At 58.4% G+C, this 17,473-nt stretch overlaps 1 protein-coding gene across 2 annotated transcripts in view; it reads right to left on the bottom strand.

Annotated features, from left to right (window-relative positions):
• BCR (BCR activator of RhoGEF and GTPase) overlaps positions 1-14,650 on the bottom strand; it is a 75,090-nt gene extending 60,440 nt beyond the window's left edge. The window contains exons 1-2 of one of the 2 annotated variants that reach the window (XR_012787739.1): positions 12,526-14,650; positions 3,189-3,355 (exon numbers count right to left, since the gene is read on the bottom strand). Coding sequence is in view for 1 of the 2 variants with exons in the window: in XM_075568448.1 (XP_075424563.1) it covers positions 3,189-3,355; positions 12,526-13,525 (1,167 nt within the window). In the remaining variant the exon portion in view is untranslated. The remainder of the gene's footprint in view (positions 1-3,188; positions 3,356-12,525) is intronic. The other variant, XM_075568448.1, reaches the window with a different exon arrangement.
• Between the last annotated feature and the right edge of the window lie 2,823 nt (positions 14,651-17,473).

Below are 17,473 nucleotides of genomic sequence, written 5' to 3'. Positions count from 1 at the left end.
TCCCCTCCCGTACCCCCACTCACTGGTTATCAGCGCTGCTCCCCTCCCGTACCCCCACTCACTGGTTATCAGCGCTGCTCCCCTCCCGTACCCCCACTCACTGGTTATCAGCGCTGCTCCCCTCCCGTACCCCCACTCACTGGTTATCAGCACTGCTCCCCCCGCCCCCACTCACTGGTTATCAGCGCTGCTCCCCTCCCGTACCCCCACTCACTGGTTATCAGCGCTGCTCCCCTCCCGTACCCCCACTCACTGGTTATCAGCGCTGCTCCCCTCCCGTACCCCCACTCACTGGTTATCAGCGCTGCTCCCCTCCCGTACCCCCACTCACTGGTTATCAGCGCTGCTCCCCTCCCGTACCCCCACTCACTGGTTATCAGCGCTGCTCCCCTCCCGTACCCCCACTCACTGGTTATCAGCGCTGCTCCCCTCCCGTACCCCCACTCACTGGTTATCAGCGCTGCTCCCCTCCCGTACCCCCACTCACTGGTTATCAGCGCTGCTCCCCTCCCGTACCCCCACTCACTGGTTATCAGCGCTGCTCCCCTCCCGTACCCCCACTCACTGGTTATCAGCGCTGCTCCCCTCCCGTACCCCCACTCACTGGTTATCAGCGCTGCTCCCCCCGCCCCCACTCACTGGTTATCAGCACTGCTCCCCTCCCGTACCCCCACTCACTGGTTATCAGCGCTGCTCCCCCCGCCCCCACTCACTGGTTATCAGCGCTGCTCCCCCCGCCCCCACTCACTGGTTATCAGCGCTGCTCCCCTCCCGTACCCCCACTCACTGGTTATCAGCACTCCCCTCCCGTACCCCCACTCACTGGTTATCAACGCTGCTCCCCTCCCGTACCCCCACTCACTGGTTATCAGCGCTGCTCCCCTCCCGTACCCCCACTCACTGGTTATCAACGCTGCTCCCCTCCCGTACCCCCACTCACTGGTTATCAGCGCTGCTCCCCTCCCGTACCCCCACTCACTGGTTATCAGCGCTGCTCCCCTCCCGTACCCCCACTCACTGGTTATCAGCGCTGCTCCCCTCCCGTACCCCCACTCACTGGTTATCAACGCTGCTCCCCTCCCGTACCCCCACTCACTGGTTATCAGCGCTGCTCCCCTCCCGTACCCCCACTCACTGGTTATCAACGCTGCTCCCCTCCCGTACCCCCACTCACTGGTTATCAGCGCTGCTCCCCTCCCGTACCCCCACTCACTGGTTATCAGCGCTGCTCCCCTCCCGTACCCCCACTCACTGGTTATCAGCGCTGCTCCCCTCCCGTACCCCCACTCACTGGGTAGCAGCGCTGCTCCCCTCCCGTACCCTCACTCACTGGTTATCAGCGCTGCTCCCCTCCCGTACCCCCACTCACTGGTTATCAGCGCTGCTCCCCTCCCGTACCCCCACTCACTGGGTAGCAGCGCTGCTCCCCTCCCGTACCCTCACTCACTGGTTATCAGCGCTGCTCCCCTCCCGTACCCCCACTCACTGGTTATCAGCGCTGCTCCCCTCCCGTACCCCCACTCACTGGTTATCAGCACTCCCCTCCTGTACCCCCACTCACTGGTTATCAGCGCTGCTCCCCTCCCGTACCCTCACTCACTGGTTATCAGCGCTGCTCCCCTCCTGTACCCCCACTCACTGGTTATCAGCACTCCCCTCCCGTACCCCCACTCACTGGTTATCAGCGCTGCTCCCCTCCCGTACCCCCACTCACTGGTTATCAGCGCTGCTCCCCTCCCGTACCCCCACTCACTGGTTATCAGCGCTGCTCCCCTCCCGTACCCCCACTCACTGGTTATCAGCGCTGCTCCCCTCCCGTACCCCCACTCACTGGTTATCAGCGCTGCTCCCCTCCCGTACCCCCACTCACTGGTTATCAGCGCTGCTCCCCCCGCCCCCACTCAATGGTTATCAGCGCTGCTCCCCCCGCCCCCACTCACTGGTTATCAGCGCTGCTCCCCTCCCGTACCCCCACTCACTGGTTATCAGCGCTGCTCCCCTCCCGTACCCCCACTCACTGGTTATCAGCGCTGCTCCCCTCCCGTACCCCCACTCACTGGTTATCAGCGCTGCTCCCCTCCCGTACCCCCACTCACTGGTTATCAGCGCTGCTCCCCTCCCGTACCCCCACTCACTGGTTATCAGCGCTGCTCCCCTCCCGTACCCTCACTCACTGGTTATCAGCGCTGCTCCCCTCCTGTACCCCCACTCACTGGTTATCAGCGCTGCTCCCCTCCCGTACCCCCACTCACTGGTTATCAGCGCTGCTCCCCTCCCGTACCCCCACTCACTGGTTATCAGCGCTGCTCCCCTCCCGTACCCCCACTCACTGGTTATCAGCGCTGCTCCCCCCGCCCCCACTCAATGGTTATCAGCGCTGCTCCCCCCGCCCCCACTCACTGGTTATCAGCGCTGCTCCCCTCCCGTACCCCCACTCACTGGTTATCAGCGCTGCTCCCCTCCCGTACCCCCACTCACTGGTTATCAGCGCTGCTCCCCTCCCGTACCCCCACTCACTGGTTATCAGCGCTGCTCCCCCCGCCCCCACTCACTGGTTATCAGCGCTGCTCCCCTCCCGTACCCCCACTCACTGGTTATCAGCGCTGCTCCCCTCCCGTACCCCCACTCACTGGTTATCAGCGCTGCTCCCCTCCCGTACCCCCACTCACTGGTTATCAGCGCTGCTCCCCTCCCGTACCCCCACTCACTGGTTATCAGCGCTCCCCTCCCGTACCCCCACTCACTGATTATCAGCGCTGCTCCCCTCCCGTACCCCCACTCACTGGTTATCAGCGCTGCTCCCCTCCCGTACCCCCACTCACTGGTTATCAGCGCTGCTCCCCTCCCGTACCCCCACTCACTGGTTATCAGTGCTGCTCCCCTCCCGTACCCCCACTCACTGGTTATCAGCGCTGCTCCCCCCGCCCCCACTCACTGGTTATCAGCGCTGCTCCCCCCGCCCCCACTCAATGGTTATCAGCACTGCTCCCCCCACCCCCCCTCACTGGTTATCAGCGCTGCTCCCCTCCCGTACCCCCACTCACTGGTTATCAGCGCAGCTCCCCCCGCCCCCACTCACTGGTTATCAGCGCTGCTCCCCTCCCGTACCCCCACTCACTGGTTATCAGCGCAGCTCCCCCCGCCCCCACTCACTGGTTATCAGCGCTGCTCCCCCCGCCCCCACTCACTGATTTGCCGGACTCCAGGGACCCTGAGGAGTGGGTGTCTCTGCTCCCGCGGCTTTTGGTGCTGAGCTGGGGAGAGGAGGAGGGCGACTCGTCTATATAGGGCATCAGGTCGTGCTGCGCCCGCTGCTCATCGGCACCACCAGGGGGCGTCCTGCAGAGTGGGGCATCTGAGGGAGGAGTTAGACAGCTCAACCAATCAGTGCACAGCAAACAAGACACCCCCCCCCGCCCCCCATTTCTCACCAGGTTTGAGAAGGTTCATGTAATAACAGGAGCGGCCAACTCCAGGCCTCAAAGGCCACCAACAGGTCAGGTTTTCAGCACTGGTGGATCAGTTATGACTGAGCCGTGTGTGCTGAAGCAGGGACATCCCGAAAACCTGACCTGGTGGTGGCCCTTGAGGCCTGGAGTGGCCCCCGTGTAATAAGACGATGTATGGACACATACCCAGATTTATACGGACCCTGCTCTCTTATCTCACAGGGACCAAGTGTGCGGGGGGGGGAGGGGTGTATGTGTGTAGGTGTATACAGGTACATACAGTATACATATCTGTCACTTTGTCCCTCTTGTCACTCCCCCTCTCTCCTCCTCTCTGTATTAATCATTTCTGCCTTTCTCTCCCCCTCTTCCTCCCCTATCACTCTGTGTCTCTCTCCTCTTCTATCTCTCTCTCTCACCTCCCCTCCTTCTCTCTCCTCCCCTCCTTCTCTCTCTCCTCCCCTCCTTCCCACTCCTCCTCTCTCTCCTCTCCTTTCCCCTTCCCTCCTTCCCTCTGTGTCTCTCTCCTCTTCTATCTCTCCCTCCCCTCTTTCCCTCTCATCATCCCTCTCTCCCCCTCTCACTCTGTGTTTCTCTCCTCTTCTAGCTCTCCTCCCCTCCTTCCCTCTCTCCCTCTCCTCCCCTTCCCTGCTTCCCTCTCACTGTGTCTCTCTCCTCTTCTCTCTATCTCTCCCTCTCCTCCCCTCCTTCCCTCTCCTCCTTTCCTGGAGACCATGTTTGGACTCAGATGGAGCTGTTTTTCCAGTTCAGTAGCTGAGGTGTGTTAAGGAAATAATGCAGCAAAGATTTTATCTCGGGATGAGAGAGGAGGAGGAGGGGGGGTGAGAGAGGAGGCGGAGGGGGGGGCGAGAGAGGAGGGGGGGGGGTGAGAGGGAGTGAAAATGAGGGGGGGTAACTGGTAAAGTGACAATTCATCTGTGACCAGGTATGATGGAAAAAGAGATTGAGGGATACAGGGGCTGACAGGTGAGGGATACGGGGGGCTGACAGGTGAGGGATACGGGGGGCTGACAGGTGAGGGATACGGGGGGCTGACAGGTGAGGGATACGGGGGCTGACAGGTGAAGGATACGGGGGGGCTGACAGGTGAAGGATATGGGGGGCTGACAGGTGAGGGATACGGGGGCTGACAGGTGAGGGATACGGGGGCTGACAGGTGAGGGATACGGGGGCTGACAGGTGAAGGATACGGGGGGGGCTGACAGGTGAGGGATATGGGGGCTGACAGGTGAGGGATATGGGGGCTGACAGGTGAGAGATACGGGGGGCTGACAGGTGAGGGATACGGGGGGCTGACAGGTGAGGGATACGGGGGGCTGACAGGTGAGGGATACGGGGGGCTGACAGGTGAGGGATACGGGGGGCTGACAGGTGAGGGATACGGGGGCTGACAGGTGAAGGATACGGGGGGGCTGACAGGTGAGGGATACAGGGGCTGACAGGTGAGGGATATGGGGGCTGACAGGTGAAGGATACGGGGGGGCTGACAGGTGAGGGATACAGGGGCTGACAGGTGAGAGATACGGGGGGCTGACAGGTGAAGGATACGGGGGGGGCTGACAGGTGAGGGATATGGGGGCTGACAGGTGAGGGATACGGGGGGCTGACAGGTGAGAGATACGGGGGGCTGACAGGTGAGGGATACGGGGGGCTGACAGGTGAGGGATACGGGGGGCTGACAGGTGAGGGATACGGGGGCTGACAGGTGAAGGATACGGGGGGGGCTGACAGGTGAGGGATACAGGGGCTGACAGGTGAGGGATACGGGGGCTGACAGGTGAGGGATACAGGGGCTGACAGGTGAGGGATACAGGGGCTGACAGGTGAGGGATACAGGGGCTGACAGGTGAGAGATACGGGGGGCTGACAGGTGAGGGATACGGGGGGCTGACAGGTGAGGGATACGGGGGGCTGACAGGTGAGGGATACGGGGGGCTGACAGGTGAGGGATACGGGGGGCTGACAGGTGAGGGATACGGGGGCAGACAGGTGAGGGATACGGGGGGCTGACAGGTGAGGGATACGGGGGGCTGACAGGTGAGGGATACGGGGGGCTGACAGGTGAGGGATACGGGGGGCTGACAGGTGAGGGATACGGGGGGCTGACAGGTGAGAGATACGGGGGGCTGACAGGTGAGGGATACGGGGGGCTGACAGGTGAGGGATACGGGGGCTGACAGGTGAGGGATACGGGGGGCTGACAGGTGAGAGATACGGGGGGCTGACAGGTGAGGGATACGGGGGCTGACAGGTGAGGGATACAGGGGGCTGACAGGTGAAGGATACGGGGGCTGACAGGTGAGGGATACAGGGGCTGACAGGTGAGGGATACAGGGAGTTGACAGGTGAGGGATACGGGGGGCTGACAGGTGAGGGATACGGGGGGCTGACAGGTGAGGGATACGGGGGGCTGACAGGTGAGAGATACGGGGGGCTGACAGGTGAGGGATACGGGGGGCTGACAGGTGAGGGATACGGGGGCTGACAGGTGAGGGATACAGGGGGCTGACAGGTGAAGGATACGGGGGCTGACAGGTGAGGGATACAGGGGCTGACAGGTGAGGGATACGGGGGGCTGACAGGTGAGGGATACGGGGGGCTGACAGGTGAGGGATACGGGGGGCTGACAGGTGAGGGATACGGGGGGCTGACAGGTGAGGGATACGGGGCAGCAGACGAGGAATCATGTTCAGTCCCAAATTACAGCCAGACCCCTCTGTGCACACACAGCTTCCAACATGTGCAGACAGGAAGTGCAGGGAGGGACGGGAAACGCACATCTGATGGAAACACTGATTCCAACGCCAGCAGTAATCACCAGCAGTAATCACCAGCACTGATCACCAACATTAATCACCAACATTGATCACCAGCACTGATCACCAGCACTGTGCACCAGCACCCAGTAAGAGTGTGTTCTGCACAATTCACACAGTGCCAGATATATATGCAAAAACCCCAGCCGGTGCCACCCCATGTAATAACCCCAGCCGGTGCCACCCCATGTAATAACCCCAGCCGGTGCCACCCCATGTAATAACCCCAGCCGGTGCCACCCCATGTAATAACCCCAGCCGGTGCCACCCCATGTAATAACCCCAGCCGGTGCCACCCCATGTAATAACCCCAGCCGGTGCCACCCCATGTAATAACCCCAGCCGGTGCCACCCCATGTAATAACCCCAGCCGGTGCCACCCCATGTAATAACCCCAGCCGGTGCCACCCCATGTAATAACCCCAGCCGGTGCCACCCCATGTAATAACCCCAGCCGGTGCCACCCCATGTAATAACCCCATGTAATAACCCCAGCCGGTGCCACCCCATGTAATAACCCCAGCCGGTGCCACCCCATGTAATAACCCCAGCCGGTGCCACCCCATGTAATAACCCCAGCCGGTGCCACCCCATGTAATAACCCCATGTAATAACCCCAGCCGGTGCCACCCCATGTAATAACCCCAGCCGGTGCCACCCCATGTAATAACCCCAGCCGGTGCCACCCCATGTAATAACCCCAGCCGGTGCCACCCCATGTAATAACCCCAGCCGGTGCCACCCCATGTAATAACCCCAGCCGGTGCCACCCCATGTAATAACCCTGCTGGGCGCACCGTGCCAACTATTGCTCAGGAGGAGGAGGCGAGCTGCCGGGCGGAGGGGCTGCCAGGCGGAGGAGCTGCCAGGCGGAGGGGCTGCCAGGCGGAGGGGCTGCCAGGCGGAGGAGCTGCCAGGCGGAGGGGCTGCCAGGCGGAGGGGCTGCCAGGCGGAGGGGCTGCCAGGCGGAGGAGCTGCCAGGCGGAGGGGCTGCCAGGCGGAGGGGCTGCCAGGCGGAGGAGCTGCCAGGCGGAGGGGCTGCCAGGCGGAGGGGCTGCCAGGCGGAGGGGCTGCCAGGCGGAGGGGCTGCCAGGCGGAGGAGCTGCCAGGCGGAGGGGCTGCCAGGCGGAGGAGCTGCCGGGCGGAGGGGCTGCCAGGCGGAGGGGCTACCGGGCGGAGGGGCTGCCGGGCGGAGGAGCTGCCAGGGGCTGCCAGGCGGAGGGGCTGCCAGGCGGAGGGGCTGCCAGGCGGAGGGGCTGCCAGGCGGAGGGGCTGCCGGGCGGAGGAGCTGCCGGGCGGAGGGGCTGCCAGGCGGAGGGGCTGCCAGGCGGAGGGGCTGCCAGGCGGAGGGGCTGCCAGGCGGAGGGGCTGAGTAATGGAGCCGTTCTGCCAGACAACACCCACCAGCAAAACCAAATCTCCCGTCTGAGCGGAAGGGATCCCTCAAACCCTGACAATGTAAACATGTGTACATCATGTGTATATAATGTGTATATAACGTGTATATAACGTGTATATCATGTGTCTGGCACAGCACAGGATTATGCTGCAAGGGGACCCGCCCGCCCCAGGCTGCACTAACCCAGCTCTGTCACTACCCCACTAATCACCTGGGTGTTAAGACCCCTTTAGATCTGGAGGGGCGGCAGGGCCTGGTCGTCAGTGTGATTGGATCACTCTGCAATGTGCTTCTCTGGGATGGAAACAGCGTCGGGAACCAATCAGAATGCTCCCTGCAGGCAGGTGCAGACAGGTGCCGCCGCACACGCGTGGCTTACGGAGAGCTCACATTAGATCCAGTGTCACGGATATGCTGCGCCTGTCACCTCACCTACTGGGACCTCTCCAGGGGGCGCGCCATTTAGCGCACACGGTTAGACACACACAAGCCCATCTGTCATGTTCAGTTGCGCCTCTCGTGTGGTTCGGTGGCACCTGCCTCTCATGTGGTTCGGTGGCACCTGCCTCTCGTGTGGCTCGGTGGCACCTGCCTCTCGTGTGGCTCGGTGGCACCTGCCTCTCGTGTGGTTCGGTGGCACCTGCCTCTCGTGTGGTTCGGTGGCACCTGCCTCTCGTGTGGTTCGGTGGCACCTGCCTCTCGTGTGGTTCGGTGGCACCTGCCTCTCGGGTGGCTCGGTGGCACCTGCCTCTCGTGTGGTTCGGTGGCACCTGCCTCTCGGGTGGCTCGTGGCACCTGCCTCGTGTGGCTCGGTGGCACCTGCCTCTCGTGTGGCTCGGTGGCACCTGCCTCTCGTGTGGCTCGGTGGCACCTCTCTCTCGTGTGGTTCGGTGGCACCTGCCTCTCGTGTGGTTCGGTGGCACCTGCTTCGTGTGGCTCGGTGGCACCTGCCTCTCGTGTGGCTCGGTGGCACCTGCCTCTCGTGTGGCTCGGTGGCACCTGCCTCTCGTGTGTGTTGAGTGTCTGTAACGTACAGGATTCCCGGATCTCACACCACGCTTTGTGTAGCCAGATCCTGCGTGGTGGCACTCCTGTCACTGTGCAGCAGGTCCCAAACATGCATGGTGCGGGGCACGAGCAGGAATAATGTAACGAGGGGACTTTATAATCACTTCTAAATGATTCTAACAGGCTTGGAAGAATGGAGCAAGGGGGCCTGCAGCAAAGGACTGTGGGTAATGGCTGCACATCAGCACAAAGCAGCGTTAACTGGCTTGGTCACAATACGCAGAGCTGGAGGTGCTCCACGCCCGATAAGGTTGAGTGAACACAATGGGATTAGGCTGTAAATATCCTGCAGTGGAGCAGGAGTAAGTCACATGACCTCTCTCTCTACCCAGGAGAGCCTATCCCTCCCTGCATCTCCTCTCCTCTCCGTCCTACTGAACACACCATCCTTTCTCCCATCCCACAGGAAGTGGAACCGCAACCTGAGTCAGAGATACATATACACACACACACACACACACACACACACACACACATACATATACATTTATATATATATATATATATATATATATATATATATATATATATTATGCAAATATAACTGTATGCTCATCTGCATGTCTTAGGCAGGTCTGCAACCCCGCCTTTCCCCATTATCACCCAGCATACAGCACTTCCACTGCAGCAAGGGATTCTGGGAAATGACATGCAAATGAGCACACAGTGTCACTTTTTGCCTCAATAACCATTTTTAACATGGTTCCCTATAGGCGTAAGCTTGCTGCATGGTCACAGCTTTGAGCACAGCCAGGGTTAAGGTGCATACCCAGAAAACCACCCACAGACAGCCGTTTCGACCTTGATGGGTCTCATCAGTGTGGGGTTGATTTTACTGGGAATGCAAGAGAGGCTATGGGATAGGCTAAACCATAATACTGAGTTAAGTTTTATATATATATATATATATATATATATATATATATATATAAGACGTGAATGTGCTCACAAGTGATATTCTTTATTGGCTATATGCTAACGGTGGAGGTTTTCTGTCGCCTTTCTCACCCACCATATACATATACACATGTATGTATGTATAATAGAAAGATATCCACTAAATAGCCATCAATACCCCTATGCTCCAAATAAGGGCATATCAATGGTATAGAATAAAAAAAGCAGCAAGGGATTCTGGGAAATGACATGCAAATGAGCACACAGTGCCACCTTTTGCTTCAAAACCATATATCATGGTCCCCTATAAGCTTATGCTTGCTGCATGCTCACAGCTTTGAGCCACGGAAATACAGGGTGGAAGTGGCCCTCAGGTTGCATGCGTTGGCGTCAGGTCTATAGTTCTTTAGCTGCACTGGCTGCGCAGAGCAGTGGGGACAGATGGTCTGTACAAGATGAGGCCTGATTACCAGCTGCCCCCCTCCCTCTCTCTGCCACCCCCTCCCACAGGAAGCCAACAGAGATAACTGAGCGGTGAGGGCCCCCGCTCACATGCAGGCCCCCGCACACATACAGACCCCCGCTCACATGCAGGCCCCCGCTCACATGCAGACCCCCGCTCACATACAGGCCCCCGCTCGCATGCAGGCCCCCCCGCTCGCATGCAGGCCCCCGCTCAAATACAGGCCCCGCTCGCATGCAGGCCCCCCCCGCTCGCATGCAGGCCCCCGCTCAAATACAGGCCCCCGCTCACATACAGGCCCCCGCTCACATACAGGCACCCGCTCACATACAGGCCCCCGCTCACATACAGGCCCCCGCTCACATACAGGCACCCGCTCACATACAGGCCCCCGCTCACATGCAGGCCCCCCCGCTCACATACAGCCTCCCCCCGCTCACATGCAGGCCCCCGCTCACATACAGGCCCCCGCTCACATGCAGGCCCCCCCGCTCACATACAGGCCCCCCCCCGCTCACATGCAGGCCCCCGCTCACATGCAGGCCCCCCCCGCTCACATACAGGCCCCCGCTCACATACAGGCCCCCCCCGCTCACATGCAGGCCCCCGCTCACATGCAGACCCCTGCTCACATGCAGGCCCCCGCTAACATACAGGCCCCCGTTCACATACAGGCCCCCGCTCACATACAGGCCCCCCCCTCTCACATGCAGGCCCCCGCTCACATACAGGCCCCCCCCTCTCACATACAGGCCCCCGCTCACATACAGGCCCCCCCGCTCACATACAGGCCCCCCCGCTCACATACAGGCCCCCGCTCACATACAGGCCCCCACTCACATACAGGCCCCCGCTCACATACAGGCCCCCCCCCTTCTCACATATAGGCCCCCGCTCACATACAGGCCCCCGCTCACATGCAGGCCCCCGCTCACATGCACAGGCCCCACCCCCCTCTCACATACAGGCCCCCGCTCACATGCAGGCCCCCCCCCCCGCTCACATGCAGGCCCCCACCCGCTCACATACACGCTCCCGCTCACATACAGGCCCCCCCGCTCACATACAGGACCTCACTCACATACAGGCCCCCCCGCTCACATACAGGCCCCCACTCACATACAGACCCCCGCTCACATGCAGGCCCCCCCCCGCTCACATGCAGGCCCCCCCTGCTCACATACAGGCCCCCGCTCACATACACGCTCCCACTCACATACAGGCCCCCCCGCTCACATACAGGCCCCCGCTCACATACAGGCCCCCACTCACATACAGGCCCCTGCTCACATACAGGCCCCCGCTCACATACAGTCCCCCCCCTTCTCACATATAGGCCGTCGCTCACATACAGGCCCCCACTCACATACAGGCCCCCCCCTCTCACATACAGGCCCCCGCTCACATAGAGGCCCCCGCTCACATGCAGGCCCCCCCCTCCCCCGCTCACATACAGGCCCCCGCTCACATACAGGCCCTGCGGAGTGCGGCTAAATACATCCGGGAAAGATAAAAGGAAACATTGGGTCTGGTGTGAGGAGGAGTTATATGGAGCGGTTATATGGGGCAGTAGGAGGAGTTACAGTGAGCGGTTATATGGGGCAGTAGGAGGAGTTACAGTGAGCGGTTATATGAAGCAGTAGGAGGAGTTACAGGGAGCGGTTATATGGGGCAGTAGGAGGAGTTACAGGGAGCGGTTATATGAGGCAGTAGGAGGAGTTACAGGGAGAGGTTATATGGGGCAGTAGGAGGAGTTACAGGGAGCGGTTATATAGGGCAGTAGGAGGAGTTACAGTGAGCGGTTATATGAAGCAGTAGGAGGAGTTACAGGGAGCGGTTATATGGGGCAGTAGGAGGAGTTATAGGGAGCGGTTATATGGGGCAGTAGGAGGAGTTACAGGGAGCGGTTATATGAGGCAGTAGGAGGAGTTACAGGGAGAGGTTATATGGGGCAGTAGGAGGAGTTACAGGGAGCGGTTATATAGGGCAGTAGGAGGAGTTACAGGGAGAGGTTATATGGGGCAGTAGGAGTTACAGGGAGCGGTTATATGGGGCAGTAGGAGGAGTTACAGGGAGCGGTTATATGGGGCAGTAGGAGGAGTTACAGGGAGCGGTTATATGGGGCAGTAGGAGGAGTTACAGGGAGCGGTTATATGGGGCAGTAGGAGGAGATATAGGGAGCGGTTATATGGGGCAGTAGGAGGAGTTACAGGGAGCGGTTATATGGGGCAGTAGGAGGAGATATAGGGAGCGGTTATATAGGGCAGTAGGAGGAGTTACAGGGAGCGGTTATATGGGGCAGTAGGAGGAGTTACAGGGAGCGGTTATATGGGGCAGTAGGAGGAGTTACAGGGAGCGGTTATATGGGGCAGTAAGACATTTCGGATGGTCCCGCCCCCGATGGATCCTCACCTCCGTCCTGACGGTCCCTGCCGATAAGTCCCGCCTCTGCGCAGCTCGGCCAAATCTGTCCGCTCCTCCGCACCCCGACAATGGCGGCTTCAGACACCCGCAGCTGGCGGTGCCGCGCAGGGGCCTGCGGGGTGGGCGGGCTGGTGCTGCCCAGGGAGGGAGGGGAGCGGCCCCAGGGGCCCCGCGGGGACACCCTCCCGGAGGACAGCTCCTCCTCGCTGGACGTCAGGTTCTCATTGGAGCTGCAGTCCGGGGTGTACCCGCCCCCGAGGTCTTCGAAGCTGCGCGGGGAGAAAGAGCGGCGCGGCCAGGCTTCCCCCCACGGCCCCCCAGCCCCCGGCAGCGCATTCTCCCGCAGGAACCGCGGGTTCAGCTCCGGCTCCTCGTACTCTCCGTCGCAACCGCAGCTGCTATCCGAGGAGCGGCCGCGCACCACCCGAGCTTCGCCGTCCTGGGGGGCCCGAGGTCCCGGGCTACCCTCGGGGTGAGAGGCTGCCCTCTGGAGCCGGTCTGACCGCACCTCGGGCCCGTCCCGCTCCGTCAGGCTGAGCAGGCGGCGGGGGCCCCGGGTCACTTCTCCTGAAGACAGGTCAGGGGCCCCAACGGGAGGTTCCCGGCGGCCAGGTCCCCTCGGTCTCTCCTCCGGGCTCCTCTCCTCCTTCTTGGGGGCCCTCGGTCTCTCCTCTCCCTCGGGTCCCTTCTCTCCCCCCGGGCCCCGCGGTCTCTCCTCCCCCCCGGGTCCCTTGTCTCCCCCCGGGGGGGGGTCCCCGAAGCCCCAGCGTTGCCGGTCATACCCCCGCCGCTCCTTGGCTAGCAGGGTCTGCAGGTATATCATACGGAACCGCTCCCGGTTCAGCTCCCGTTCCAGGCAGCGGACGGACGCCCGGCAGCGCTCCAGCTCCTGCTCCATGTCCCGCACGGTCCGCAGCTCCATGCGGGGCGGCTCCGCGTCGGGGAACTGTGCGCGCCACGCCTCCGCGAACCCTGCCGGCTCCAGCATCCCGTGGGTCCTGGGGGGAGACCCAGCATCACCGGCCCTAGTCCTGGGGGGGTCTTCTATTGCATCACGCGTCTCTCAGTATCCCGGTTCATGGTTTGGGGGTCTCGATGTTGGAGGCTGGGGGGGGTCTCTCTGTATCGGGGGTCAGGCGTCTCTCTGTGGTGGGGGTCTCTGTATCGGGGGGGGAATCTCTCTGTATCGGGGTTCTCTCTGTATCGGGGGGGGATCTCTCTGTATCGGGGTTCCGGAGTCTCTCTGTATGGGGGGGGGGGGAATCTCTCTGTATCGGGGTTCTCTCTGTATCGGGGGGGGATCTCTCTGTATCGGGGTTCCGGAGTCTCTCTGTATGGGGGGGGGGGATCTCTTTATATCGGGTGTTTGGGGTCTTTCTGTATCGGGGTGAGCTCTCTGTATCGGGGGTCTGGGGTCTCTCTGTATCGGGGGGCTCTGACAGTCTCTTGCTGTCTCTGTCCCGAGGTGTCCGGTTTCTCCTTGTCTCTCCCGCAGTCTTTTGCTGTCAATCTCTGATTTCTCTCTTACCCCGACCCCAGGTCCTGGGGGGGGGGGGGGGGGGTCTCCTCTGTCCCAGGCCCTGGGGGGGTCTCCTCTGTCCCAGGCCCTGGGGGGGTCTCCTCTGTCCCAGGTCCTGGGGAGGGGGTCTCCTCTGTCCCAGGTCCTGGGGGGGGTCTCCTCTGTCCCAGGTCCTGGGGGGGGGGTCTCCTCTGTCCCTGGTCCTGGGGGGGGGGGTCTCCTCTGTCCCTGGTCCTGGGGGGTCTCTTCGGTCCCAGGTCCTGGGGGGGTCTCCTCTGTCCCAGGTCCTGGGGGGGTCTCCTCTGTCCCAGGTCCTGGGGGGGTCTCCTCTGTCCCAGGTCCTGGGGGGGTCTCCTCTGTCCCAGGTCGTGGGTCTCCTCTGTCCCTGGTCCTGGGGGGGTCTCTTCGGTCCCAGGTCCTGGGGGTGTCTCCTCTGTCCCAGGTCCTGGGGGGGTCTCTCCGGTCCCTGGTCCTGGGGGGGTTCTTGTCTTATTCTCGGCCTCTCTATTGTGTGTCAGTCCGTGTCTGTCTGTGCTGGGGGCGGACACCGTGCAGCTCCTCCCCCGTGTGTCACACTGTGTGTAGTACTGTATTGTGTGCACTGTGCATGTAGATGGGGGTGTGTGTGTGTATATATATGGGAGGGGTGAGAGGAGGTTGTACAGTATGTGTATATAGATGTGTGTGTGTGTGTGTGTGTGTGTGTGTATAAAGGGTGGGAGGTTGTACAGTATGTGTATATAGATGTGTGTGTGTTTTTATAGGGTGGGAGGTTGTACAGTATGTGTATATAGATGTGTGTGTGTGTGTGTGTGTGTGTATATATATAGGGTGGGAGGTTGTACAGTATGTGTATATAGATGTGTGTGTGTGTGTGTGTGTGTGTGTGTGTGTGTGTGTGTGTGTGTGTGTGTGTGTGTGTGTGTGTGTGTGTGTGTATAAAGGGTGGGAGGTTGTACAGTATGTGTATGTAGATGTGTGTGTTTTTATAGGGTGGGAGGTTGTACAGTATGTGTATATAGATGTGTGTGTGTGTGTGTGTATATATAAAGGGTGGGAGGTTGTACAGTATGTGTATATAGATGTGTGTGTGTGTGTGTGTGTGTGTGTGTGTGTGTGTGTGTGTGTGTGTGTGTGTGTGTGTGTGTGTGTGTGTGTGTATAGGATGGGAGGTTGTACAGTATGTGTATATTGATGTGTGTGTTTTTATAGGGTGGGAGGTTGTACAGTATGTGTATATAGATGTGTGTGTAGTATTATATACAGTGTGTGTGTGTGTGTGTGTGTGTGTGTGTGTGTGTGTGTGTGTGTGTGTGTGTGTGTGTGTATATATAGGGTGGGAGGTTGTACAGTATGTGTATATAGATGTGTGTGTATATATAGGGGGGAGGTTGTACAGTATGTGTATATAGATGTGTGTGTGTGTGTGTGTGTGTGTGTGTGTGTGTGTGTGTGTGTGTGTGTGTGTGTGTGTGTGTGTGTGTGTGTGTGTGTGTGTGGGGGAGGTTGTACAGTATGTGTATATCGATGTGTGTAGTATTATATACAGTATGTGATTGTGTGTGTGTGTGTGTATATGGGGGGAGGTTGTACAGTATGTGTGTGTAGTATTATATACAGTGTGTATATAGATATGTATGTGTGTGTAGTATTATGCACAGTATGTGTATATAGGTGTGTGGGGGGTATTATGTGTGTGCAATATTATGTACAGTATGGTATAGGTGTGGGGGGAGGGTATTGTGTGTGTGTGTGTTATTTTGTACAGCATGTCTATATAGGTGTGTATGTGTATATAGGGGGTGTAGTATTATGTACAGTGTGTGTGTGGTGGGGGGGTGTATTGTGTGTGTGTTTTGTTTGTATGTAGTATTATGTACAGTAGATGTATATAGGGGGTGTCGTGTTATATAGTGTGTGCGTGTGTCTAGTATTATGTACAGCATGTGTATATTGGTGTGTGTAGTAGTATTATGTACAGTATGTGTATATAGGTGTGTGTAATGTAAAGAGGTGTTAGGCTGCACTCCACAAAATAGATAAATTAGACATACAGTTTACCGGTGCTGCTGGTTCAAGGAAGTACCTGCCAGGCAATGTCCAAAGTGATACTCAGGAAAGAAGCATCCAGCGCTCCAAGGTTTTCTAAATAAAGTAAATTTATTGTGCCACACAACGTTTCGACCAATAGGTCTTTCTCAAGTGACTAGGCATACACCAAATGAGGATATACCCAGTATATATATCCTCAACCATAAACAAAACAACAGGTGAAAACAAGTAAAAAATCACCCAGCCGTCCCAGTAAGCTTCAGAACAGACTGACAAGCATTGCAAAGTTTTTAATACATGTTTTTTTGCACTTACTACTTTTTTACACTGGTTCACATTATTGAATGTCACCCCTGATCACACATAAAAAAACTTTTTCTATGCATATCAAGGACTTATATTGCACACTGAGAGACATGGAAGAATAGCCAACATACACAGGAGGAGAGCTGAAGACCAGAATGACGACAAAGAAACCATGGCGACGGAGGACGCAGGAGGATAACCTAACCGGCGACGCAGAGAGAGGGAAGGCTTACAACTCACAAGATGTGTGAGCAGCCCCCGAAGTATCGCGAGGACAGGAGAACCAATCCAGATGCGGTGGCAGACGTCAGACCTGGCCGGCATATAGAAGATGGCGCTGGAACGCAAGTGCTGACGGCGCATGCGCAGAAGAGAGGATGACGTCATTGGAACGCAAAAACCGGAAGACCAAGAAACCGGAAGAAGACTCTCGCGAACTGTTGTGGCAGAGAATGATGACAGGACTGATCAGGGGAGACGGATTGGGGACGGCTGGGGTGATTTTTTACTTGTTTTCCCCTGTTGTTTTGTTTATGGTTTTGGATATATATACTGGGTATATCCTCATTTGGTGTATGCCTAGTCACTTGAGAAAGACCTATTGGTCGAAACGTTGTGTGGCACAATAAATTTACTTTATTTAGAAAACCGTGGAGCGCTGGATCCTTCTTTCCTGTATATAGGTGTGTGTAGCATTATGTACAATATGTGTATACTGTATATATACACATACACACACACGTGTGTGTGTGTGTGCGGTAAAGTCACATTATATCACTCAGGGCAGCGCTCTCAGTCTCCTGTAAGTGACCAGGTCACATTGTATTCATGATGTTAAGGATTTGTGTTCACAAAACACTGGATTACAACATACTTTTCATTTAAAATATAAAATATCCCTATACACACTGTGGGTGTGACACATTTCTCATGTATGTATATGTGTGACCGTGGGTACACAGGTGTTTAATGTGTGTCAGTGGCTCTGTATAAATGTGTCTATAATGTAAAATTGGCTTTATTTAATCTATAGGAATAGGGGTATATAATGACACACCT

Source organism: Ascaphus truei, chromosome 13, assembly GCF_040206685.1.
Source record: "Ascaphus truei isolate aAscTru1 chromosome 13, aAscTru1.hap1, whole genome shotgun sequence".
NCBI classification, from domain to species: domain Eukaryota; kingdom Metazoa; phylum Chordata; class Amphibia; order Anura; family Ascaphidae; genus Ascaphus; species Ascaphus truei.
Note: the sequence above shows the minus strand (reverse complement) of the source record. Positions and strands in the feature narration are given on the sequence as shown.